Source organism: Rhincodon typus, chromosome 12 (assembly GCF_021869965.1).
Source record: "Rhincodon typus isolate 14 chromosome 12, sRhiTyp1.1, whole genome shotgun sequence".
Taxonomy (NCBI): domain Eukaryota; kingdom Metazoa; phylum Chordata; class Chondrichthyes; order Orectolobiformes; family Rhincodontidae; genus Rhincodon; species Rhincodon typus.
The window spans coordinates 4,974,323-5,001,894 of NC_063343.1; the positions used below are offsets into that span (position 1 = coordinate 4,974,323).

General features: G+C 43.1%; 1 protein-coding gene across 1 annotated transcript in view; it reads left to right on the forward strand.

Annotated features, from left to right (window-relative positions):
- The window catches only part of LOC109911258 (slit homolog 3 protein-like), a 614,108-nt gene that overhangs the window by 474,783 nt on the left and 111,753 nt on the right, over window positions 1-27,572 (forward strand). Inside the window, exons 12-14 of the mRNA XM_048603610.1 lie at window positions 6,603-6,674; window positions 10,539-10,682; window positions 12,847-13,010. Of these exons, the coding sequence (XP_048459567.1) occupies window positions 6,603-6,674; window positions 10,539-10,682; window positions 12,847-13,010 (380 nt within the window). The remainder of the gene's footprint in view (window positions 1-6,602; window positions 6,675-10,538; window positions 10,683-12,846; window positions 13,011-27,572) is intronic.

Here is a 27,572-nt window from a genome sequence, read left to right on the forward strand (position 1 = left end):
ATATGGGCACCACACCTCAGGAAGGATGGATTATCCTTGGAGAGAATAACAAAGTGGGCTTACAAAAATGATACCTGGATTTCGGGGGGTTAAGTAATGAGGAGAGCGTACATAAATTAGACTTGTTTTCTCCAGAATTTAGAAGGTTAAGGGGTGATATGATCAGAATCTTCAAGATATTGACCAAGTAGATAAAGATAAACTATTTCTACTGGTTGGGAATTCTAGATCCAGGAATTAAGCCCATACCATTCAGGAGAGATGTTAGGAAGCACTTCTACAGAGAGGGGTAGAACTTTGGAAATCTTTTCCACAAATGGCATTGGATGCTGAATCAGTTTATTCTAAATCTGAGATTGATAAATTTTTGCAAAGCAAATGTGTTAAGGAACATGGGCCAAACGGAGTTAGGTCACAGATCAGCCATGATCTCGGAGAATAGCAGAACAGGCTCAAAGGGCTGAATGGCCCACTATTATTCCAATGTTCCACTTTTATCCTATGCCCTCCATCTCAGAAATAGCCCTTTAAACATTCTCCCAGAACCATGATGGGGGAGCTCACTGTTCTCACCTTGCACATCATCAGTCTTTGCATTCAATGAATCATCCTCCACCATTTCCAGCACTATACTACCACAGAACACATCCACCCTTCTCCTTTCAGCATTTCGAATGGACTGTCCTTTCCACAACACCCTGGTCCAGTCCTCAATCACCTCTCCCTTTCCTCAGGTACCCTTCCATGCAAGAGCAAGAAATTCATTGCCAGCTTTTCAACTACCACATGAGCCACTCCTCCGCCTCATCTACCCAGCTGCCTAACAACTCCTTCCAAGTTTCTTTGTACTTCTGTCAACTTATATTACTATAATGTTACTAGATTAACAAAAAATAACAATTTATGTGGTAGCAACATGAATTTAATGAAAGGCTCAAGGCATATTGCAGGAACATTATCAGTCTTGTTGCTTACATTATATATATTATTGATTAATTGATTGATTGATTTATTGTTGCCACATGTGCTGAGATACAGTGAAAAGTGTTGTTATGCTTGGTGTACAGGCACATCATACCATTCATAGTGCATCAGGGTAGCAGAACAGCGTGCAGAATACAGTGTTACAGCTGCAGAGAAGGTGCAGAGAGGGAGGGATTGGAATTAACATTTGAGAGGTTCCTTCAGAAGTCTGATAACGGCAGGGAAGAAGCTGATTTTCAATCTGTTTGTACATGTATTCAAACTTTTATATCTTCTGCCCAACAGAAGAGGGTGGAAGTGAGTATAACCGGGCTGAGAGAGGTCTTTGATTATGTTGGTTGCTTTCCGAGGTGGCGGGAAATATAGATGGAGTCAATGGATGGAAGGTTGGCTTGCTGTGTTCATGACTATCTGTAGTTTCTTGCAGCCTTGAGCAGAGCAGTTGCCAAACCAAGGTGTGATGCATCCGTATGTGAGAGACGAAGCACAGACTGGGTGACTGATTTGTAGAACACCTCCACTTAGTCTACAAGTCTGACCCCAGTTTGACCTCTCTGTCCTCATCCTGCTCAAATGAAGCTTGTTGCAAGCTTAAGGAACAGTATTTCACCTTTTGGACTCAGCACTTTACAGCCTGCCAGATTTAACATTACTCAAAAACTTTCGATTGTAACTTCTGCCCTCAGTTTATTTTTCTTTACTGGTTTGGTTTCTGGTCTCTCTTGTTTCCCTTGTTTCCTTTTTCACCTTTGGAAAGCTAATCAGGATCCAGCCAGTCATGCCTCCTGTAACATAACTTTTGTTTATTTACACAATCCATTGCTACTACCATCAACAGTAGAGTCCTTTGTCATTTCATTTCTCCTCCCCTAGCTCTGCTTTATCAAAGGCTTTCTAGTTCCCTCTTCCTCCCAATGCCCTTTCACTCACTCAAAACCTCTCACTGGGAAGGCAGGGTGGCTCAGTGGTTAGCACTGCTGCCTCATAGCACCAGGGGCCTGGGCTCAATTCCAGCCCCGGGTGACTGTCTGTGTGGAGTTTGCACATTCTCCCCGTGTCTGCGTGGGTTTCCTCTGGGTGCTCCGTTTTCCTCCCACAATCCAAAGATGTGCAATTTAGGTGGATTGGCCATGGGAAGTTGCCCACAGTGTCCAGGGATGTGTAGGTGAGGTGGATTAGCCATGGGAAATTACAGGGATACAATGGGTCTGGCTGAGGTGCTTCCACATTGTTCTAATGAAAGGTGACATTCCTGAAATGTCAACTCTTGTTCCTCTCTCTGCAGATGGTCCCTGATTGAGTATTTCTGGAGCGTTAAGCTTTTGTTAAGTTTCTAGCATTTGTGTTCTTCTCATGCTCTTAGTTGCTCGACCATTGGCAATAGTGCCTTTAATTGCATTGTCGCCAAACTCTTCTGTAAACCACCTTGCTGTTTTGGCCTGTCTTTCCTTGTGAGAGACCTCCTTAAAATCAAATACCTTTGACAAAATATTTGGTCATCTGTCCTAATATTACCTCATGTAGGTTTATAATGTTCCTGTGAAGAGCTTTGTTTTCTGATATGAAATGGACTATAAAAATAGAAGTGCTTTTAAAAACAATTTTGATTGCACACATTTTTGTGTCAAAACTGGGTGTATTCCATTGGATTATCGGTTTCAAGTAATACATAATACTGATGTTAAAAATTATAGGGACCACGACAACTAATATTAATCAAGTTTCCTCTCAATTCTAGTCTCCCAGACAGCACCCTGAGTTACTAACTGGGTCTTTTCGAAAAAGATGAGGGAATACTTTTAAAGTGTGACAAAGGTCTCACCCATAGATTGGAGATCTGGCCTTAAGTTGCTCATTTCAGTTGCTTGATTCTACAAGGAAAGAGTGACAGCATTTCCTTTAATATTAGCAGTTTACTGAGACTTCAAATGGTTAAGTTGCAGAAGCGCTGAGTTTGCATCTTACATAGCAAGATACTGGTTTCTAAATCAATGGATTAGCGAAAACAGTGTGAAATTCAAGTTTGAGGGGGAAAAAAAGTAATGTGCCAATGCCATCAAAGCTTTTTATGTGCATTATAGGGGGTGAATAATACTCTTATAGTACGCCTCCAGTATTTATTGCATTGAAAGGCCACTCAGGCAGAAAGTCTAGTGAACCCAATCAAATCAACTTTATGTATCGAACCAAAATCTGGCTTTGAAATTAAAGGTGAGGGTTAACTCTGCTCCATTGTGGTGCAAGTTATAATGTTTCGGTATCTGCCTGTCCCCTTTTGAGGACCGTTATCACACACCATTTTTTTCAATCCCCTTTCATTCATCATCACCAAGATTCTGTGTGGTATCAAATCCCTATACACCACCGCACTCCCATCCCCCCCACCTCATACACCTCTGCTAAATCCTCCTTTCTCTCTTTCAATCAAAATAGCAATATTGTGAACTAGTGGGGCCCTCCTGGATTGAAACCGAACTTCGACGGGTCTTTCAGCCGTTGGATTGATACAGGCATCACCTTGCACAATACAGCCACCTGCGTTATTAGAAGTTTGCCTCTCTTTCCAAAAATAATAGATTCTGCTCCTATGTTGCAGCTATCTGTGGAGATCTGCTTCACAATTTATACACTGAGCTGCCTGCTTTGTGATAACAGCTGCGAAGCAAGAAAAACCCTGTTGAGTTCCATAACCTGTGCACAGCTTCCAGATTCACGGATAGCCGATAAGATTACCAAGGAGTCAGCTTTCTACATTCTTTCAACGCCTGAATGTTTACATTCTCAGCCAACTGAGCAAAATATTGATCAACAGCAAGTGAACAGCTTGATAGTGCCTGGGACAGTAAAGGTCTGCAGAGTGGCGAGTACGGTAGATCAGAGTGTTCTATAGAATAGACAATAGAGGATATCCATGGAGGAAATCATACACCGTATAGTAGGGTTTCGGAGATCAAGCAGTGTAATAGTCAGGAGAGATCTTCTGAATGAAAAGCACATTGTACGAGAGAGTTGTATAGCATGAAGTGTAATTACAAACAAGAGCTCTACCCATTGCACAGTGGTGTTCAGTGGGAGGTACAGAAATGAACCAAACAATGACAGTGAGACGTGCTGAGTCTGTAGACCCTTGGTCTGGGATGTAGTGAGGCTCTAGAGCATTGGACTAGGTTATGTTAAGACTATAGACCTTTGGACTGGGATGTATTGAGACTGTAGAGCTTAGTTCGGAGTGTTTTGAGAGTGCAGAGCATTAGACTGGGATGTGGTGAGACTGTTGCTCATTGGCCTAGGACGTGGTAAAACTGTAGTGCATTGTCTGGGATCTGGCGAGACTCTAAAGCATTGACTGGGATGTGCTGAGACTGTAGAGCATTGTCTGTGATGTGGGGAGACTGTAGATCTTTGCACTGGGATGTGCTGAGACTGTAGATCTTTGGACTGGGATGTGCTGAGACTGTAGATCTTTGGACTGGGATGTGCTGAGACTGTAGATCTTTGCACTGGGATGTGCTGAGACTGTACATCTTTGCACTGGGATGTGCTGAGAATGTAGAACATTGCACTGGGATGTGCTGAGACTGTAAAGCATTGCACTGGGATGTGCTGAGACTGTAGATCTTTGCACTGGGATGTGCTGAGAATGTAGAGCATTGGACTGGAACATTATGCAACAGTAGAACATTGGATGAGAATGTGATGAAACTATAGAGTGCTGGACTCGATGTGTCCAGACTTACTGTGTTACTGAGAGATGTAAGGTCAGTTCAGAACCTTGCTGTGTAAGAGCTGATAAAGTGCCTTGTAGTAGCAGCCATACTCATAACAAACTTATACTTTAAACAGACATTGTGTTCAGCTCTTACTAGCATGGTATAGTCTTTTCAAACTTCTGACTGGTGAATCAGTGTTTGGTCTGTGATCCGCTGGCCAGCTTGTTTATGACTGAGTTGTAATGTTGGGACCTTCAATAGACAGATGTTGCTGGTATCCCTGTCTCTGATCTTGAAGCTATTAGTTCAAGTCCTCCCACACATGGCTGAGGATAGTGTGTTTGGATGGATTGAGTATCAGTATGCAAGTCTTCTCAACACAAACCAATAGCAGGTAATGAGAAGGGGAAAGGTTCATGGTCAGCCTGTAAAAACGTATGCTGCCCCAGCAACACTGAATGAACAGTGACACCCCTCAGTCTATCACACACATATTTTCACACAGCATATGGAATTAAAACTTTAACTAACGGTGAAAAATCTGAACTGACACAGTGTTGGCAGAGCTGCTGCTATCACTGCTGTTGCCCTTAAATGGAAAAACATAACCTGCCAAGCTACCCACTAATCATTTATGTTCTAATGGAGATAGCGTACAGGCTCCGCATGTCATAGAAAATTACGGCAAGAAAATTACTCTACAGGCCAATCAGCCTGACTGAAAAAACGACGTCTGTCAATCACGTGATCCCTCCAGACGCCAATTCACTTCACTCAGTTTCTTCAGTCTCCAGTCACTTGTAGCCTTTACGTTAAGTAGATAAATCCTGTCTGTCTACGCATCTCTCCATTCCCCAGTGGGGGCTTGTATACCTTAGATTCACAGTTTGTGGCAAACTATCCCCTCGAGTATCTTCAATAACATCCCTGATGCTTCTGTTCCTCAGTGTAAGCATCTGTAAGCTATGTTTATGGGACAGGTATACCAACAAGCCATCAAGTTGATGTTTTTTGCACACAGCTTTTACTGTCTTTGTTTCTCAGACTATAGCAATGCTGAAACAGAGCCTAATTAATATCCAATAAATAACTTTGTAACATGATAACTCCAAAACTGAGTTTGGAGTCATTTAATCCAGCTCACTGACCAGGAGTACTAATAATTATTTTTCCTTCTTTTATTACTTTAACTTTGCTTTTACTTATTATTGATCTATCCCACACTGGTGACACTGTGGCTTTTTGAATTTCGAAAACAATTTTCTTGCAATTATCCTGAGTCCAGCTTTGGAAATGGAAAGATAGTGGCTCCTGGTTAAACTTAAGATCTGCTTGATTGTAATGAACACTGAAGATGGGCATAGTTGTGATTTAGATTTCAGTGGGTCAGCATTTAATGAGCTCTTCCAACTCGAGCCAGGGACAACTTCCTTGCCTTGTAGCTGCAACTTGATCTACCAAGACATGACATGACCAGGACTAAAGGAATCATTGTGGCTCAGTGGTTAGCACTGCTGCCCTCATAGTGCCAGGTATTGTGACTGTCTGTGTGGAGTTTGCACATTCTCCCCATGTCTGCGTGGATTTCCTCCCACAGTCCGAAGATGTGCAGGGTAGGTGGATTGGCCATGCTACATTGCCCATACTGTTCAGGGATGTACAGTCTACGTGGGTTAGCCATGGGAAATGCAGGGTTACAGAGATAGGGTAGGGAATGCGTCTGGGTGTGCTGCTCTCAGATGCTTGGTGAGGACTTGATGGGCCGAATGGCCATTTTCTATGCTGTGGATATTCTACAAACTGTGTAATCCATAATTTTTGGTGCCTAGTCGGGAATGCTCACAGAGCTCTGTTCTGAGGTGAAGTCTTGATGCCTAACAAAGATGTTTTCTTCCTTGTGTTTTTTAGTGTCCTCTATGGAAACAAGATTACTGAACTCCCCAAGGGTCTGTTTGATGGGCTGATATCGATTCAGCTGCTGTGAGTAGCAATCCATTCATAAAATTAAAATGACCTATAGCAGTCAGTGTAATGTCAGGGTTTACTGAAAATAGCTGCATGTTCAAAATGATTTATTTAATCAAAAATGTTCTGCTCCTTTTAAAAGACAGCTAGTGAAGTTGTGGCTCCTGCATTTGGAACAAACAGTATTAGTTGAATCCATTTGAGTCATATGAAAGGAAGAAAATTTATTATGTTCTAGACTGAAGCTTCTTAAAGAGCATAAAATCAAAATGCATTATTGTCGAATAGTCTGATTGAAGATTTGCAAAGAAAACAAAGCATTTTTGGGTTTTTTTTATAACACACATCCTTTTAACTTAGCATTTGTCTCCCATGTACAAATCAAAAGTTGTGATTGAATAAGAATTTAGCATTTAGGCACTTCGAAGTGGAAGACAGTCTGACTGTTAAAAGGGGTGGCACCACTGATGGAATATTTCTCAAAATGAGACAAGGCTTGCGTGCTTGCAATCTCAGAGGACAAACTGCAGACTATCGTCAGATGTATATGAGAGCATGCGTCTCACCCTGAACATCCGCAAGATGAAGGTCCTTTACCAACCTGGCCCAGCATTGTGGAGCGAACTCCTGATCATCGAGAACCATAGGGAGGCCTTAGAGAACGTTGACCACTTCCATTACCTCGGGAGTGTACTGTCTGCCAAAATAGTTATCGATGAAAGAGATCCAGCACCTCCTCCCGTGTGCTAGCACAGCCTTCGGCTGCCTGAGGAAAAGGCTGCTGGAGGACAACAACATCAGATCCAACACCAAGCTCATGGTTGACAGAGCTGTGGTGGTTCCTGCCCTCCTATATGGCTCTGAGACGTGGACTGTCTACAGCAGACTCCTCAAGGTGCTGGAGCAGTACCACCAACGCTGCCTATGCGCAAGATCCTGCCAATCCGCTGGGAAGACAGACGAACCAACACCAGCGTCCTCCACCAGGCCAACATCCCCAGCACTGAGACACCGACCACCCTTGATGCTATGGGTTGGGTGCATCGTCCATGTGACCGACATGAGACTCCCCGAGCAGCTTTGAAATGGCAGGCGAGCCCCAGGTGGGCAGAGGAAGCGCTTCAATGATACCCTCAAGGCCTCACTGGGGAAGTGCGGCATTCCCACGGACACCTGGGAATCACTGGCCCAAGACAGTCCAAAGGGAAGGAGGAGCATCCAGGAAGATGTCAAGCACATTGCCGTCGGGAGAAAGCGGAAACCTGGTGAAAACAGTGTAAGGAGCGCGCTGTCACACCAACGCCCCACCCACCCCTTCCCACAACCACCTTCTGCCCCAAGTGTAACAGAGCTTGCAGTAGCCATATCTATCTGTACAGTCACATACAGACTCACCCTGAGAGCGGAACAGAGTCATCCTCATCTGTGAGGGACTGCCAAGGATGATGATGATTTCTCAAAGATGTTTTAGCAAACCAATTACAAAATGTTGGAATTTCTGAAGAAGGGTCTGGACCCGAAACTTTCCTGCTCCTCTGATGCTGCTTGGCCTGCTGTGTTCATCCAGCTCTACACCTTGTTATCTCAGATTCTCCAGCATCGGCAGTTCCTACTATCTCTGTAACAAAATGTTGGAGATGTATACAGCGCTGTTTGGTGACAGACCCACGAGCAGGTGGGACAATCCTTCCTGGGATGGAGAGAATTGGGACTTTGGAGGCCGTGTGCTGCATATTTTGATTCTTCATTAAGAGGCAATGTCAACAAAATGTCCTGAGCAGGGGTCATCCATAATCGTAGCTGGAGAGCTATGAGTGGTGCAAGATAGGGTAAAGACAGGAAGCTTTCCAGGTAAAATCTTGTTGAATTGTGAATGGTTAATATTGAATTGAATAAGAATTTATCACGCAGAAACAAACCCGCAGACCATATAGGTCTACGTTGAGGTTTATTCTTCATGTCAGCATCCACCCATGTAACTCTATTAGAACATTCTCCTATTCCTTTCTGAAGCAGAGACAATCCAAAGTTATGCAAGCAGTTGACATTCTAAATTGTGCATCAAAAACTCAGTGATCAGTGGCAAATTTTATTTAACCTGTGAAACTAATACTTCAACCAATGCAGCCGAATGCATTCAGGGCAAAGGCGGCTGGGAAAAGAATGGCTGGACAAGTGGTTTCCACAAAAAACTGAAATCCAGTGTTCTAGATCCAGCGAAGGTGTCTTTCTATAGAAGTTTCAACTGTTGTGTCAAATAGGCAGTTCTTGTTCTTTTCGTTCAATGTGGAAGAGGAGCAATGTAATCTACATTCCTCAAACTGTTGGTGGAATCTATAGTTTTGCAAAAGTGATGGCTGTCAGCTGTCGAATCTGTGAGGAAGACAATGCAATCCAGCATGAGGTGTTGTTGAATAGCATCAATCCCCTCCTCAATCAGGGGATCTTTCAGTCCTTGTTGAAGACCTCGTTAGTTTTTATTTGAGGAGGAGATATCATGTGAGGCTATTAGATGCGTTTTGAGCGAAACAAGTTTCAAACTTAACACCGTGATAGTTGGGAGGAGGAATGAATTTAAGACCATAAGACCGATGAGCAGAAATTAGGCCATTCGGCCCATCGAGTCTGCTCCGCCATTCAGTCATGGCTGATAAGTTCCTCAACCCCGTTCGCTTGCTTTCTTCCCGTAATCCTTGATCCCCTCGATAATCAAGAACCTATCTATCTCAGTCTGAAATGTACTCAATGACCTGGCCCCCACAGCCTTCTGTGGCAGTGAATTCCATAGATTCACCACTCTCTGGCTGAAGAAGTTTCTCCTTATCTCCGTTCTAAAAGGTCTTCTTCTTCTGTTGTAATCTCGTCCCACAAATTCTCACTTGGCACCCGGGTGAGTGAACTGCCTGAGGGACACAATTTGAATTTCATTCATAAACGTTTGCAAATCTGGTGGTGGATGGTTGACCACAATTTACTTTAAAGTAAAATTGCTGCATTTTGTGAGCCAACATTCCCATATGTCCCCAGCCTTCCTCCACCTCTGACAAATTCATCTCTTATTTTTTTTAATTTCAAAATTTTATTTTCCTTTCCAGCAGTGGAGAAGCCCAACACTTGAGAAACAGGAGCCTATTTGCACTGAGTCCTATTCCACTAGAATTTCTGCGCTCTGTGATCTGCATTGTCTCCAGGACAAGCAAGGTTTTGACTTTTAAAGTCTTATGCTTGCTTTCAAATCCCTGCATAGCCTCATCACTCCCTACTTTTTCTGGCCCCAATCCCATCCAGTTCTGGCCTGTTGCACATCCCCAATTTTACTCGCTCTACTGTTTTTGACAGAGCTTTTGGCTGGATTCTAAGCTCAAGAGTGCCCTTCCTACACCTCTCTGCCTTTCCCCATTGCTTCCTCCTCAAAGACATGATGTAAAAAACCTCTGTTTGCACAACCACCTGAGCTAATATCAAGCTTTGTGGCTCAGTGTTGTACTTTGCTAATAATTCTTCTGTGATTCTGTAGCTTGATATTACACTGAAGGCTCTGCATAGTGTATACTTGTACAGGTGATCAGGCAGCACAGGTCAAATACTGGTTGAGGGATAGTATCTGTGCAGGTAATCAGACTGTACAGGTTCGGCACTGATACCGCAAATAACTGTGCAGGTTACTTGAAGCCACAAGTACAGTGTAGTTTACATAAAGTCTGTGTACATGCGACTGGACAATCCAGGTCCAACACTAGTTGGCATGCTAGCCACTGCGCATGTGATTGGACAGCAGAGGTCTGATAACATATTAGATCTGATACTGACGCCAGTCTGGGGAACTCCACACTGAAATGAACAGAATCTAACTGGACCATTTCTCTTCACATTCTACAGATTGCTGAATGCCAACAAGATTAACTGTTTGCGTGTAAACACCTTCCAGGACTTGCAGAACCTCAATCTCCTTTCACTGTATGACAACAAGCTCCAGACCATCACAAAGGGACTGTTTACGCCACTCCGCTCCATTCAAACGCTGTATGTGTTCTCTTTTACTGGTAACTCCATTACTAATTTCAGAGACTTTGTTAAAGGAGGAGCTCAACTGAGTTCATTGTCTGTTATCTGCAAACGAACTTTCTGGTAATAATCTCTGTGAATTGTCACAGCCCTGACTCCAGCCCAATGGCTACGACTAGAAACAGGCAACGGTACAGTAGGCCATTCAGCCCCTTGAATTTCTTCTGCCATTCAATTAGATAATAGTTGGCTTGCAATTTTCCTCCATTTAATTAGGTTGGTACTCTTACCCCAAGTACCCGTGCTAATAAAAATCTTTCAATCTCAGCATGGAAGTTTTAAATTGAGTGCACCTCAGTTTTGGGAAGCACTCAGTCCCAATACATTTTGCCTTTGACTCTGGGAATGCTTGGCTAATCAACGCTTAAGGTGGCTGAGCAATGGTTTTTGAGTTAAGCTCACCAGCGTTGTGAATATCATCACAATCTTGTTCCTCAGACAGTTACAGTGGCTTTACTATACATTCATCATCTATTATACAATTAGCCCTTTCAAATCCTTAGTTCGCTTTCTTCCATTGGCTAAAAAGCTGAAGTCAAATGGAGACATGGTGGGTGGCATGATGGCTCACAGCTCCAGAGACTTGGGTTCAATTCCAGCCTCAGGTGACTGTCTGTGTGGAATTTGCACATTCTTGCTGTGTCTCTGTGGGTTTTCCCCATGGTCCAAAGATGTGAAGGTTGTAGGTGAATTGGCCATGCTAAATTGCCCTATAGTGTCCAGGGATGTGCAGGCTAGGTGGATTAGCCATGGGAAATACAGGGTTACAGGGAGAGGGTAAGAGGTGGGTCTGGGTGGGATGCTCTTTGGGGGTGGTTAGTGTGGACTCAATGGGCTGAGTGGCCTGCCTCTGCACTGTAGGGATTCTATGAGACTAACTTTTAGAATAGATTATCCTTCATAGAATAGAATACAAAATCGAACCAACTTTTAATTCAGAGCATCATTATGTAATAATCAGATTTTTCTATGATTTATTAAAATGAAAATAAGGTTTGATTAATCTGCAAATCAATTTTTAAGTATCTGATCATTCAAGAGTTTTATTTTTATTTATTACCTGCATACTTTTCTTTAACCTTTGATCTCAGTGCAACATACTTAAAACCTTTAATAAGTAGAAAATTCATTTTTATTTTTTAAGTGGCTCCAGCTGAGATAACTTGTCCTCGACAGGATGCAGTATTAATGACTGTACCTGTCTTTTCTGTTATTCCTTTACGGTATGCACATCTGGGCCCAGCAGTTTCTGTCCATCAATAATTTCCCAGAGAGCAATTAAGATTCAACTGCACTGCTGTAGTTCGGGAGTCATATGTGGGTCAGACTGGGTAAGGGCAGCAGATTTCCTCCTACATCAGATACTAATGAAGCAGATAGGTTTTTCTGACAATCAACAATGTTTACATGGCCATCATTAGACCAGGTTTTTTTTTCTTTACGATGTTAGCTCAGCTCCTGACAAACTCTGTCATCCCTCCCAGCTGATATGCTGAGTTACAGATAATGACTGTATTTCTCCTGATGGTCAGCCAGTTTCCTAACACTGCTTAAGAAACTTGAAAATTAACCAAAAAGAAGATAGAATAGCATCGTAGAGGTATACAGCACAGAAACACCCTTCGGTCCAACCCGTCCTAAACTAATCCAGTCCCATTTGCCAGCATTTGGCCCATATCCCTCTAAACCATTCCCATTCATGTACCCATCCAGATGCCTTTTAAATGTTGTAATTGTACCAGCCTCCACCACTTCCTCTGGCAGCACATTCCACACACGCACCACCCTCTACGTGAAAATGTTGCCCCTCGGGTCCCTTTTAAATCTTTCCCCTCTCACCTTAAACCTATGCCCTCTAGTTTTGGACTCCTCCACCCTAGGGAAAAGACCTTGACTTTTCATTGTATGTGCGCCCCTCATGATTGCATAAACCACCATGATGTCACCCCTCAGCCTGCGATGCTGCAGGGAGAATATACTTCCAAAGCTGATCTGCGATAGTGCAGCCTACTCTAAAACTTGCCTTGCAATGTGGTTGACAATTGAAAGCTAATATATGGAACTTTGCAATATCTTAATTCTTTGGTTTTGAAATTATTTCTCTCTCCCTTACAAAACTCAGCCACCTGGCCCAGAATCCTTTTGTGTGTGACTGCCATCTGAGGTGGTTGGCCGACTATCTCCACAACAACCCCATTGAAACTAGCGGTGCCCGCTGCACCAGCCCACGCCGACTGGCTAATAAACGCATCAACCAGATCAAGGCTAAAAAATTCCGATGCTCAGGTATGACCAATTCCGCGGTATGAGCGGTACATCCAATTGAATTGGGGGAGGAGGGGAGTGGTGGCTCTTGCTCAGAAAAATGTTTGAATTACCGGGTGACTGTGGACTGTGCGTTTGTCCCATCATACCAACAGCTTACAGTGATCAGCGAAACTTGCTGCAAGATAAGTTAAAAGCGACCTTTGCTCAGCTCACCTTTTCCATCGCATGACCTCACTTTCACTGAGATCATATATTTACGTGTTTCGAAAAAACATATTTATTAGAAAATATGGGCCGTCGAAATTAAATTTTACTGTCTGGGACGGCAGTAATTAGGAAACAGGACCATCTTTGTAAATTAAATCCTGAAAATGTTATTACATTAGAAAAAGGAAAGGCAGGATGGGTAGACACTGATAAATGAGGTTAACTGTTTTATTGTAAGAAACCAGTCTTAAAATGGCATCTTTGCTTTTTTCATCTTTATAATCAGTACGCTTTTGGTAAAGGAAACTGTATTAAAGAATGATGATTTATATGAAAACCTTCTGTTGATTCTCTGTTTTGACCACTGTTAGCAATTGCGTTGATTAAATAGTGAACGGTATTGATATCACGGAGAAATGAAATTAGCTGGAGCTCGTCAAACAACAGCAGGCAGATTAATCCCACTGTCCCTTACATAATGACAAAACAATAAAATGCCTTGAAACCTTCATGGGAACCAGTAATACTCTTAGTTTGGATGAATGTACCTGATCAGCTCACCCATTAAAGGATAATTCATGAGAGTGCTGTACTAGCTTTGGCTTGCTTATTGCCAGCTATATGACAAACTGGTTCTTAAAGGCCACCTTTCACAATGTTATGAACATCGAGAAAGCTTTACAGCCATTGACATACTTTCAAAGTGTGATCGCTGCTGGAAAGCTTTGAATGGAGCCCCAATTATACCCCAAGTTTTTTCGAAGTCCAAGTAATGCAAAGGCAGCAGACAATACAAAGTTAATTTCTCCACTGCTAATTAAAAAGGGGCTTTTTCTTCTTCTAGTAGTCCCTCAAATGAATGAGGACGTTTGTCAAAGAGAACAGCTCCTGTCATGAACTTGCACATTAGGCGGGTTGGCCATGCTAAATTGCCCATAGTGTCCAAGGATAGATTCATAGAGTCATACTGCTCAGAAACAGACCCTTTGGTCCAACCTGTCCATGATACAGTAGGGGGTTGGGTTCTGGGTCTGATGCTCTTGGAGGGTCGGTTTGGAATCGATGGGCCGAATGGCCTGATTCTACACTGTGGGGCTTCTGTGATTCTATAATTTTACAAGTGGTGTCTTTTAAAGTGAGGCTGCTTGATGTTGCAGCCAGCACACATGAAAAACAGGTTCAGAATCACAAAAACCATCTAACAGATTATCCTAGTGTGATATTTATAATCTGAGATAGAAAGCAAATCTCCTTAAGAGAACAATGGCCTTCTTTGGTGGGCTGGTCAGACCAATACTTACAAAGCAATCTATTTCTTCAAGGCTCAGCAACATCTTTGAAGTGACATTAGCACATTAGTCAAGATGCATCCTTCCTATGATTCAGAAGAACAGACCATCCTTCTAGAAAGTAAAGATAGACATTCTAAATTTTTCACAGCACTACAAAAGCAGACTGTTTTGATGATTGAGCGAGGCAAATTCCCAACCTGTTACAGTCATCATAGCCTCCTGCTCTATGCATTGAGTTGTCTATCCTGCTGCAAGCCCATTATCAGTTCATTCATAAGTGTGTTTATTCAAAAGATTTGTGGAGAAAATCTACACATTTAGTTGACTGAGATGCAGGAATAGAGTTCCACAAATAAACGATGGACCATTTGTAGATTTAATAGAAGTTCTTTTTAAAGTGCACTCTTGACAGTAACTGAACAGACTAAGTGAGTTAATATGTTTGTATGGCTGATTGGCAGCTTTTTGTGATGTTACTCTGCAGCAGAGTTTACTTCCAAAGGTAGTGTACACATAACCTGGGAAACTCTTTGTCGTCAATTTCCTCAAAGCAGCAAACAAATTCTGGTGAGATGCATCCTAGGTGCTAGAATGGGGTGCAGGAGAAGTAGCTAATGTAAATTATGTGCATTATATCAATCCCAGCGCCTTAATCGTTGTAATCTGTATGGATTTCCAGAAGGTGTTTGATGAGGTACCACACATTAGGCCAATTAATAAGTTCAGAGCCATAACATTGGAGGTCCTGTATTGGCACAGATAGAGAATTGGCTCACTAAAAGAAGACAAAGAGTTGAGATAAAGGGGACGTTTTCAGGAATGCAAACTGTAACTAGTGGAGTGCCACAAGGATCAGTGCTGGTGCCACAATTATTTGCAATAAAAGTTAATGACTTGGATGAGAAAAGTGAACGTATCATCGCCAAGTTTGCAGATGACACAAAACTAGGTGACAGAAGTGGTGAGGATAACACAAAGAGCTGGCAGAGTGATAGAGAGAGAATAAGTGAGAGGGCAAAGACTTGATAGATGAAGTATAATGTGGTAGCATGTGAGGTTATACACTTTGGCAAGAATAATCGGAGTGCTAAACATTATTTAAGTGCAGAAAGCTACAGTGCAGAGGGATTTTGGAGTCCACATATATAAATTACAAAAAGCTAGCATAAATGATCAACATGCAAGTGGGAAGGCAAATGGAATGTTGGCTTTTATTTCAAAGTGGTTGGAGTACACAAATAGGGACGTCTTGCTGAAACAATTGTTAGATCAAGCCTGGAATTCTGTGAACAGTTTTGGTCCCTTTAACTAAGGAAAGATACACTGGCGTTGAAGACAATCCAGAGAAGCTTCACTCAGCTAATCCCAGGGAAGACCCTGTTTTATGAGAAGGAGGTGAGTAGTTTGGGCCTGGACCCATAGGAGTTTAATAAATGGGGAATAAATGATGACCTTACTGAAGCATAGAGGATCCCTATGGGACTTAACAATGCAAATTGTAGGTAGACCCACAGTGCCCTTAGGGAGGGAATTCCAGGATTTTGACCCAGAGACAATGAAGAAATATTTCTAGGTCAGGATGGTGAGTGGCTTGGAGGGAAACTTGGAGGGGGTCGTGTTCCCATGTATCTGCTGCCCTTGTTTTTCTAGATGGAAGCGGTCGTGGGTTTGGAAAGTGCTGCCAAAGGTCCTTGAATTTCTGTAGTGCATCCTGTAGATAGTACACACTGGTGCGACTGAGCATCGGTGATGGAAGGAATGAATGCTTGTGGATGGGGTGCCGATCAAGCGGGACTGCCAGGTCCTGGATAGTGCCTAGTTTCTTGAGTGTTATTGGAGCTGCACTCATCCAGGCAAGTAGGGAGTATTCCATTACACTCCTGACTTGTGCCTTGTAGATGATGGACAGGCTTTGGGGAGTCAGAAGGTGGTCACTCAACTGCAGAATTCCTACCTCAGACCTTTGTAGCCACTATGTTTATGTGTCAAGTCCAGATGAATTTCTAGTCCATGGTAACCCCAAGGACGTTGGTAGTGGGCCTTCAGTGTTTGTAACACAATTGAATGTGGAGGGGTAGTGGTTAGATTGTCTTTAATTGGAAATGGACATTGCCCGGTGTTTATGTGGCGCAAATGTTATTTGCCGCTGGTCAGCCCAAGCCTGGATATTGTCCAGATCTTGCTGCATTTGAATATGGACTGCTTCTGTATCTGAGGAGTCACACTGGTGCTGAACATTGTGCAATCATCAATGGATGCTAATCCCCACTTCTGACCTTATGATGGAGGGAAAGTCATTGATGAAGCAGCTGAAGATGGTTGGGCCGAGGATACTACCCTGAGGAACTCCGACAGAGATGACCTAGAGTTGAAATGGCTGACCTCCAACAACACCAACCATCTTCCTATGTGTCAGGTATGACTGCTACCACTGGAGAGTTTGCCCCCTGATACCCATTGATTCCAGTTTTGCCAGGGCTCCTTGATGCCACACTCGGTCGAAAGTGACCTTGATATCAAGGGCTGTCACTCTCACCTCACCTCTGGAATTCAGCTCTTTTGCCCATGTTTGAACCAAGGCTGTAATGAGGTCAGGAGCTGAGTGGCCCTGGCGGAACCCAAACTGGGCGTCACTGAGCATGTTATTGCTGAGCAGGTGCTGTTTGATTGCACTGTTACTGACACCTTCCATCACTTTACTGATGATCGAGAGGAGACTGATGGGGCGGTAATTGGCCGGGTTGGATTTATCCTGCTTTTTGTGTACAGGACAGTGCAGTTTTCCACATTGTTGGGCAGATACCAGTGTTGTAACTGTACTGGAGCAGCTTGGCTAAGAGAGCGGCAAGTTCTGGAGCACAAGTCTTCAGTACTATTGTCAGAATGTTGTCAGGACCCATAGCATTTGCAGTATCCAGTGTCTCCAGCCACTTCTTGATATGAAGTGGAATGAATCAAATTCACTGGTATCTGTAATGTTAGGGACCACTTGAGGAGGCCAAGATGGATCGTCCACTCAACACTTCTGGCTGAAGATTGCTGCGAATGCTTCAGCCTTATCTTTTGCCCTGATGTGCTGGGCTCTTCCATCATTGACGATGGGGATGTTTGTGGACCCTCCTCCTCCAATGAGTTGTTTAATTGTCCCCCACGATTCACAACTGGATGTGGTAGGACTGCAGAGCTTAGATCTGATGCATTGGTGGTGGGATTGCTTAGGTCTGTCTATCACTTGCTGCTTTCGCTGTCTGGCATGCAAGTAGTCCTTCACCAGGTTGACACCTCATTTTTAGATATCCTTGTTGCTTATCCTGGCATGTCCTCCTGCCCTCTCCATTGAACCAGTGTTGATCCCCTGGCTTGATGGTAATGTTCGAGTGGGGGATATGCTGGGCCATGAGGTTACAGATTGTGCTGGAATACAATTTTGCTGCTGTTGATGGCCCAGAGCACCTAATGGATGCCCAGTCTTGAGTTGCTAGATCTGTTTAAAAGTCTGGCCCATTTACCACAGTTATAGTGCCACCCAACATGACAGACGGTGTTTTCAGTTTGAAGGTCAGACTCCACAAGGACTGTGCGGTGGCCACTCTTAACGATGCTGTCTTGGACAGATGCATTTGCAGCCAGCAGAATGGTGAGGATGAGGTCAGTTATGTTTTTCCCTCTTGTTGGTTCCCTCGCCACCTGCTGCAGACCGAGTCTCACAGCTATGACCTTTAAGACCCGAGCAGCTTGATCAATCATACCAATGCCGAGCCACTGTTGGTGGTGGACATTGAAATCCACCACCCACAGTATGTTTTCCATCCTTGCCATCCTCTGTGCTTCCTCCAAATTTGAATCAAAAGACATACTCTTCTGTCAGGGACTCACTGGAGAACAATCTCAAGCTGAAATCATACCAAATATTTTTAGTTCCCTCATCCAAAAATATTTGACATCTCCGAATGATATTGATTAAATTATTAGGGAATAGGGATCCCTCCGATATTTGTGTTCAGTAGTATGTTACACAATGAAGTTAATCACTGAGCTATTCACACAGAGGTATGTTTCAAGCTGATTTTAGACATTTCCAGTTTCTTTAAAATCCTCCAGGCCATTCTTAAAGCCTCTGAAACATCCTCTGTTTTACAATGTTTCTCTGTGCATACTGTTTTTTTGATTCTCGCATCTCTGCTTCATTGTTAGTATCCACATCCAACTAAATAGGCATCACTTCCTAGATTTCCTGTTCAACTCCTTTCCCCCATAAAAACAATTTTGCAAACACAGCTGATTTTTCTCTTTCCATTTTGAACTCCATATCTCAGACCCTGCTGACTGTTCTGTTGTCTGTGAAGGCCTAGGAACTGATTATACAGGAATCATTTGTACATGTAAGTGTTCCGGGGGCCCAGATACATGGTTGCAAGAGAGAGTCGGGTTATGTGCGAGAAGACTCCAGCATACAGCAGTATGCTAAATAGTAGACATGCCAAGTTTGATTAAGAACAATCTGTTCAAACCTTTCCAAACTTATTTCTAACGTCTGTGAGCCAAAAGAAAACCAGGAGACATAATAGTTGGCTCCCACTTTCCCATGTAGCTGAAGGTGTTGAGCTGTTAGTTAATATTCTTACAGATGGTAACTCAACCACCATAACACTGTTGTAGATGAGTGTTTACTAGTCGTAATGCTACTGCTTCGAGTTCTGCTATCCTGCTAAAATAAGTCCAGGATGATCCAGTTCCTTAGAATTGTCATGCCATGCTGTAGTGATCCTCAGACAGCACCTTCCAAACCCACGACCACTTCCATCTAGAAGGACAAGGGCAGCAGATACATGGGAGCACCACCACCTGCAAGTTCCCTTCCAAGCCACTCACCATCCTGACTTGGAAATGTATCGGCGTTCCTTCATTGTCGCTGGGTCAAAATCCTGGAATTCCCTCCCTAAGGGCATTGTGGGTCTACCTACAGCACATGGATTGCAAGAAGACAACTCACTGCCACCTTTTCAAAGGGCAAGTAGGGACGGGTAGTAAATGCTGACCCAACCAGAGACACCGATGTCCCACCAATGATTAAAAAGAAAAGTGAGGACAGAATGCCAGTGTGATTTATTAGAATGATAGTACTGATAAGGGATTTCAGTTATCTGGAGACCCTGGAAAAGCTAGGATTGTTCTCCTCAGTGGTGTAAATTGCAAAGCCACAGTGACTAAAACTGAACCATGTGGAGTTTATTATGAAGCACTCAACTTTGGCCCAATTTAGGCAAACCACAACTGTCCGTTGGATACATTAAAATAATGCAAGTATAAGGTAATGTCGCCATTTTCACAGTCTTGAAATGCGTAGTAAATAGCTGATGTTTGGTGGCCCGTGGCAAGGGGTTTCCGGGATATTTCATTTGTTCAATATGCTTCGGTTCGAACAGCTAGAATGAATATTGATGAAACCTGTCCACTGAGAGCAGTTGAGTTGAAACGTAAGTCAGGCCTAAAATTTGAATTCAGGCTCAAGGTGAAGGAAAGTGCACAAATCTAATTGCAATTCAGTTGGGCCTCTTTGAATGGGGGACCAGCACTTTTACAATTCATGCTGTCAAACCTGGTGCTGGAGAGGCCAGGGGTGGGGTGCTTTGCTCTCAATGAATGTTCACTGATCTCCACTTTAAGCTCAAAACTCAGCACCTGGGACCATCGGAGTAGTGTTCCATCGTTATAAGGGTTCCAAAATTTGCAAGGATTTTGAAGAGAATCCTGTGTTTCCTAACAACTAATGCAACCTTAAACAGGGATTTAATCTGAATCTGTATCCGTATTTCTGGCTGAATCCAATTTCCTCTGAAAAAAATTGGCACTTTTGTATATTGTTGATTTTGCCAGCCCCTCTGAATGTCCTCTGTGTATGCATGTTCTTCTCGGTTTTGCCTACAAGTCTTAACTAGAGACAGTGCTTGAAGTACAAACAGATGGTCAGGGCATGGTGGTTTAGGTTTGGAACTTGGGATAAAATTATTTCCAGTGGCGAATGTCCAGCGACCATGAGGATCCCAGCTGTTTCGCAGCATTAATTTTCAACATTTGCCTAATTAAACAGTCCCCAAAGCTTTGCTCCTGAACAGATTGTACTCCCACATTCTGTGTTTAAAGACAATATGCCATTTATAAACCTCCAAGGGCATCTTGGCTCAATCTAATTACACTATTGTTCCTTTTCCTATAATGTGACAACTTTGTGTAGCATCAAACACAATATCGCTGGAGCATGGAGACAATGAACGTATGACGATGCAGAGTGTTTTAAGACACTGTTTATTGCTGATGAATGCAGAACTAATTGAGTTATTGTTGTTTGGGTTTGCATTTCTCATTGAGTTACACATTGAGTTAACCCTGTATCATTAGCCAAAGCCTGTTACAAGAATCTCACTTAATGTGGTTAGCACTTGTTGCACTTTTCCATTTATTTCAATCTGATGTGGAGGAGCTGATGTTGGACTGGGATGGACAAAGGTCAGAAATCACACAACACCAGGTTATAGTCCAACAGGTTTATTTGAAAACACAAACTTTCAGAGTCTCACTCCTTCAGGTGTTAGTGAGAGAGGTAGTTGGTGTTAGGGGTATGTTATGTCAACAACAGTAATCTGTATTTATGGAGCTCCTTCAGTGTAACAGAACATCCCAAGGCATTTCACAGAACAAAATTCAATACTGAGGCATATAAAAAGATATTAAGGCAGTTGGCTAAAAGCTAGGTCAAAGAGGTAAGTTTAAAGAAGCCCATTAAAGGATGAATAAAGGATAAAGATACCAAAAATGTTTGTGAATGGAAGCCACTGCTTAGGGCTTCATTGCCCACAGGCAATAGGATTATGGTCGCTGATTGACGATGGAGCATTAAAATCAGGAGGGCAAGAGAGGACAAATCTGGAATCTCAGAGGACTGTGAGGCTGGAAGCAGTGGCAGAAATAGAGAGCAGTGAGGCCACCGTGGAAGTGTTTGAAAGCAAAGTTGAGAATTTTAACTTTGAGGTGTTGCTTAGCTGGGAGCAAACAGTAAACAGGACTTGGTACAAATTGGATCAGGGCAGCAGAATGTTTGGATGATCTCAAGTTTACAGAGGGTGGAAAAGGGGAGGCTAGCCAGGAGCACATTGACATAGTCGGATCTAGAGGCAACATCTAATGGATCAGGGTTTCAACAGCACATGGCATGAAACAGGAGTAGAATTGGCCTGTGTTTCAGAGGAGGAGATAGACAGTTGTTTTGTTGACATGGATATGTGGTCAGAGGCATAACTTGGGATCAGAGTATGACATTGTCAGAGAGTGGAGTTTGTGTTAGGGATTGAAGACAATGGCCTAGATGTTTTGGCCAGTGGTGGAATGGCTACATTTGATCTTGGCTGTGATTTAAAACACCCACTTACCATTTTGTGCTGGAGCCTTTGCTCCTTCTGGTCCTGGCTCCAGTTTGAATCCCGGGATGAACAGTGTCAGAAAACAAAGCTGTGATCATAATTATGGCAAAGCTGTGTCCTTTTTTCATCATGAACTAAAAACATGCTGTTCATATAGTGTCTTCAGTGTATTGACCTACACTACATTCCAACTGCACAGCCTCACCCCTAAACATTCTTCACTCTTCCTCACCCCTAGCATTGTTCATCTCCTTATTTCCTCACTGCCTTTGATGATAATCTCAACAAATCTAAAGACCCCATGTTCTTTCTGAACTCTCACAATTAATGCCACCCATTCAGTGTTCCTTTCCTTCTTAATTGCTCCTGTCCTTTTCAATCTATTCAACTCTTGCAAATCCAGTATATTTTTCAGAAAGGAGGTTTCTGTATTGTTAACAGAAAGATATTTATACTGTTGGATTTACAACAGGTGCGGTAAACATTTAAAATTTTAAGATTTAAGGCTTTGCTTTCAATTCAGTAGGATCTAGGGTTTTTTAAATTTTATCAGAAGACACAAGTGTTGAGTTTAGAAGCACGTTTAGTTTATCTCCACGGAGTTTTTTGGGGCTATTCAGGGAGCCAGTTGCCTGGATAGAAGGGTTTAGTCTATAAAACTTGCAGACCAGGAGAGTTTGGTCGGAAATCTGCAGGTTGTTAGAGCTGAGGACATTTAGACTTGGAATCATGGAAGAGTTAATATTGACAGATTTGGAAAGGACTCGTCCAATTGGCTTCTCAGTCCAAAGCCATACCAGAAGTTGGTTAAATAGAACCTGGAAGAGTTGAGAATGAGACGTCATTTCAATCAGATTGAGTCTCTGCCATGGATAGTGTCAGGAAATAATTTGAAACTTTGTTTTGCTGTGTGTTTTACATGTAGCTCACTATCTTTGTTAATTAAATTGCTCAGTTTTGTTTTCATTTTGTGTGATGAACAACTTGCCTGTTGCTAAAGACAATCTGCAGCCTTGTGTGAAGAGGCCTCATTTAACTAACCACCACATTAACTAAGCAAACAAATTTTAAAAAAAAGATTGAGAAAGGTTTCATTCTGGGTTCTGATTCGTCCAGTACTACAATCAGCTGGGATCGTAACACAGGGTTGGCCACAACACTGTCCAAGAGATCAAACATTCTCTCCGAATGCATCATGGCTTGGTACAGCAACTGCTGTGCCCAGGACCATGAGAAACAACAGAGAGTTGTGAACACAGCTGAGTCCATTACACAAGCCAACCTTCCATCCATTGACACCATCTACACTTCTCGATGCCTCGGGAAAGCAGCCAACTTTATCAAAGACCCCTCCCGCCCCGGTTATAATCTCTCCCAACCTCTTCCGTCAGGCAGAAGATACAAAAACTTAAAACACACTTAAACACACAGCTTCTTCCCCGCTATTTTTAGACTTCTGAATGGACGTCTCACATTTCAAACCTAACGTCGATCCTGCTTTCTGTGCACCTTCTCTGCAGCCGTAACTTTGTATTCCGCCCTCCGTTCTATCGCCCTTTGTACGGTGTGAGCTGCCTGTATTGCACGCAAAGCAAAACTTTTCACTGTACTTCGGTACACGTGACAGTAATAAATCAAATCAAATCAAACCAAAATTTTGATTTCTCTGGACTCCAGAACAATCTCAGAGGGTTGAAAGCCAAACCGTGAATGGGCGCTTTTTGACAAGGCCTGGGGAATGATCACAGACTAATGATGCATTCAGGCTTGTGAAATCAGCCAAGAAGTAGGGTGCAAACAGTGTCTACAGGGGAAAATCAGAGATTTTTGTTAGCTGCTGCTCAGTATTTTCAACACAGCACAAGTAGCATGTAAGTTTCAGTATACATCCAGACCCAGTGACTTTTCTTTACCAAATCCAATACATTTTGATTGTCTTGCACGAGCTGGTTGGCACTTGCTTCTGGGTGAACAGCAGGCGGTCCTCATAATTTGAAGGTTGCAGGAGGACACAAAACCGCAGCTTTAATATTTTGGTGTGTGCTAAGCTGTCCGGCAGCTTGGAGTTTTTCGGTACTTTCATTGTCTTGTTGAGGATGGCCGTTGCTTTTCAGGGTTAGTACAGCACAAGGTTACAGACACACATTAAAGAGAAGGTGGCATATGAGATCATCAAACGGCAAGCAAAGATTGGGGTTTGGGTCCGTTGATTCAGCTGGTTGGTGATGCAGAGGAATGCCAACCACGCGGGTTCAATTCCTGCAACTGACCAAGGTCACCGTGATGGCCCTGACTTCTCAAGGCACCCACCACCTGAGGCACGGTGACCCTCAGGGTAACTCACCACTAGGCATCTCTCTCAAATGAGAGAGCAGCCCAACGGTCCGCTGGGATTGCGGTGACCTTCTTAAGGAGCTCATGTGGTGCGGTAGCAGTGTCCCAGTCTCTGAGCCAGGAGGCCCCCATTCAAATCCCACCTGCTCTAACGGTGTATAATAGAACCACTGAACAGCACAATTAGAAAATGCCTGCAAAGGTTGGGAATGAAAGGGAAAGACTCTTATCAATGGGAGATGGTCAAATATAAAATGTTGTGCGCTAGGAACTTAGCAGAACAACATGAGGCTCTGTAAATTCAATAGATTTCACTCGTAATCCATTGGGAACAATGTGAGTCCTGGTTTGGAATGTTGAAAATAGAGAGTAATTGGACAGCCTACTAAATTTATATTTAGGTTTTATTGTCATGTGTACTCAAGCACAGGAGTACAGTGAAGAGTGTAGAATGTCACTATTCCCGGTGCCATCTTAGGTACAAACGTACCTAGGTACAGGAATGGAAAGATAAAGAAATAAGTTAAAACGTTCATCACGACAGTTCTCGTTAGTGTAAAGTAGAAAAGTAAAGAAATAAAGATGGAAGTTCAACATTACAGCCCTTTCCTCAACCATGGGCCTGCAGTTGCTCCACACTGGGCTTTCCCCACGAGGGCTGGATCTCTCTCCCGCGCTGGGCACGCTTTCTCCGGTGCTGGGCTAAATCCCACCCGGATTCACCAGCCGCCTTGCCACCACCGCCGCCATCTGGGCTCACGCTGGGCCCCAGTCACGGGCACACTACGTCGCTGCCGCTGCCTCCCTGACTGACTGGTCTCCAGAAGATATGATAAAAAGCACTCGAAAGGAGAAAAGAAGAGAGAAAAAAAATGAGGAAAGAAGAGAGAAAAAACGAGAAAAGAAGAGAGTAAAGAAAATTGGATGGAACGGATGACAACAGACAAGAGCCCTTGTCTGCCTACTCTGCCACTGCCATCTTGAAAGTCAGTAAAGGAAATATTGGTTGGTGATGAGGACAGACAGAATGCAACTAAGCATTTCCTCACTTGTTCGAATGTCTTCTTTGGCTCTGTTACATATTCTGCGTAATAATGCTCCAGTGAAAGGCCTTATAAAGGTGCTGTATAAATGCAAGTTGATATTTGCCCTTGTACCAGATTTGTCAAACCAGATTTGTTTCAGTTGACTACATCTTGGAAACTTGTGCCCTCTCCCCTTTCATATGGCCAGGTGGGGGCATGCTGGTGGAGTTGCTAGGGGTCAGGTAGTATGCAGCGATAAAGGGCTGTTCAGTGATTGTTTTACACATCAACAGAGCAGGATTAATTCACTTCAGGTGTAAAATATCCAGGCACGGCAGTCCAGTCTCCACTGTGTGTTAGAATTAATATTGTTTGTTCGTTTGCTCGGTCTTTTCTACCAACTAACTGGTTATGAAATCCATCACTGAATCGGAAAACCTGTAATCTCCACATCGATAATGGACGTCCTCCTGCCTGACATTGCGAGTTAACCGTAGCTTGTTCTAATTGAATGATTTGGCTCCCTTATGTCTTTGCATGGATTAAATCCTTGACTGCCAACCCAGCTTCCAGACTGTCCTCACCAGCCTTCTTTACTCTCTCTTGTCTTTTTGCTGTCCTTGGCGTTGCCTAACACTGGCTCTGATTCTAAATGAGGTGTTCTGTTGTGCTTGATCTAACCATGTGGTTCCAAGCTATGAGTAAAACATGGTTTCGTCAAGCACCATGGTACGCTTTGTGTCTTTCTGCAGCATGTCAAGCCCTTCCTACCTCACTCCAACAAGCCGAGGGGTGCAAATGATGATGGCTGAGACAAGGGTAAAAATAACAAGGCCTCACAAGTGATTCGAAACCACTAGGTGCCCAATGCATGTCTTTACTCCAACTCCTCTGCAACATAGCAACTGTTGCTATGCTTTGTAAGCACAATTGGTGGTGGTATTAATGTCAGAGGTGGGCAAAACCCAAACAATTTGCTGTAAGTGATGTAAAAAATAACTTTAATAAAAAAAGTTTTGTGGAACATTTTTGAATAGTTTTGTTTTCTTGTTTTCTCCTTGTGCAGGCTAACTGTGTCCTTTTTGTTATGATACAATCACAATGCATCTGTCAGTTGCTATGGTATTTATCGTTGCCATTTAAAGGATGGCCTGAAGGAAGCAGAACATAGAGTAGGACAGTTGGGAGATGTTAACTTTTCCTAACCACTCGATCAGATCTTGGCTGATCTGGTTGTGGTGTCAACTCCTCTTTCCTTCCCACCGTAACAGCATAACTCTCTGAATAAAAACCAAAAGAACTGCGGATGCTGTAAATCAGGAACAGAAACAGAAGTTGCTGGAAAAGCTCAGCAGGCCTGGCAGCATCTGTGAAGACAAAATCAGAGTTAACGTTTCAGGTTCGGGTGACCCTTCCTCAGAACTACATTTGCTGCCAAACTTGATGAGCTTTCTCAGCAACTTCTGGTTTTGATGCCCCTAACTGTCTAGTCTGTCAAAATTCTGTCTAAGTCAACCTTGAATAACTTGAAAGAATGTCCAAAAAAGAAATGGGAAAGGATAGGTCTGGTCTATCCAGATAGTGAGACCATTGACAGACTTCTCGTTCTGCCAGCCATGTTAGGATATGTCAATTTGGGAAGAACAAAGTTCTGGGAAATTCCTTTCCTTGAAGGAAACAAGATAGCTTTGGTAACTAACTCATAAGGCTTTCCTCATTTACAGCTATTCGACAAAGAACCTTTCTGTAACTTGAAGTGTTATCTCTCAGCCTGTTGCCCAGTTTTCTATTGAAGGGCTGTTGGAATAGTAGCTTACCTCCAGGTGGCTTAGAATTCCACGTGTCAGAGAAAAATAATTTCCTACGTGGAAGCCATCTTTGTCTTTGCTTAGGTATTCATTAAGCCTGCATTTTTACATCTAAAATCTTTCCAGCACTTTGTCCAATTTTGGATACCGTGCATCGGGAAGTTTGTCATGATGTTGGAAAGGGAGCTCTGAATGTTTCCAAGGATAGAGGACCTAGGTTACATGGTAAAGCTGAGGTTTTGTCTCCATTTTGATTTACTCATTCATAGGATGTAGGTGCCTCTAAATACAAGCCAGCATTTAATGCCCATCCCTCACTGCCCAAGAGCAGTTAAGATTCTCCCATGTTGCTGTAGATCTGGGTTATGTTTGGCCAGAACAAGTAAGGATGGCAGGCATTAGGAATTAGCAAACCAGCGACAGTGGCTGGAGTGGAATGAATTGAGTAGCTCTCATAGAGACATGCAGCACAGAAATAGATCCTTTGGCCCAGCTC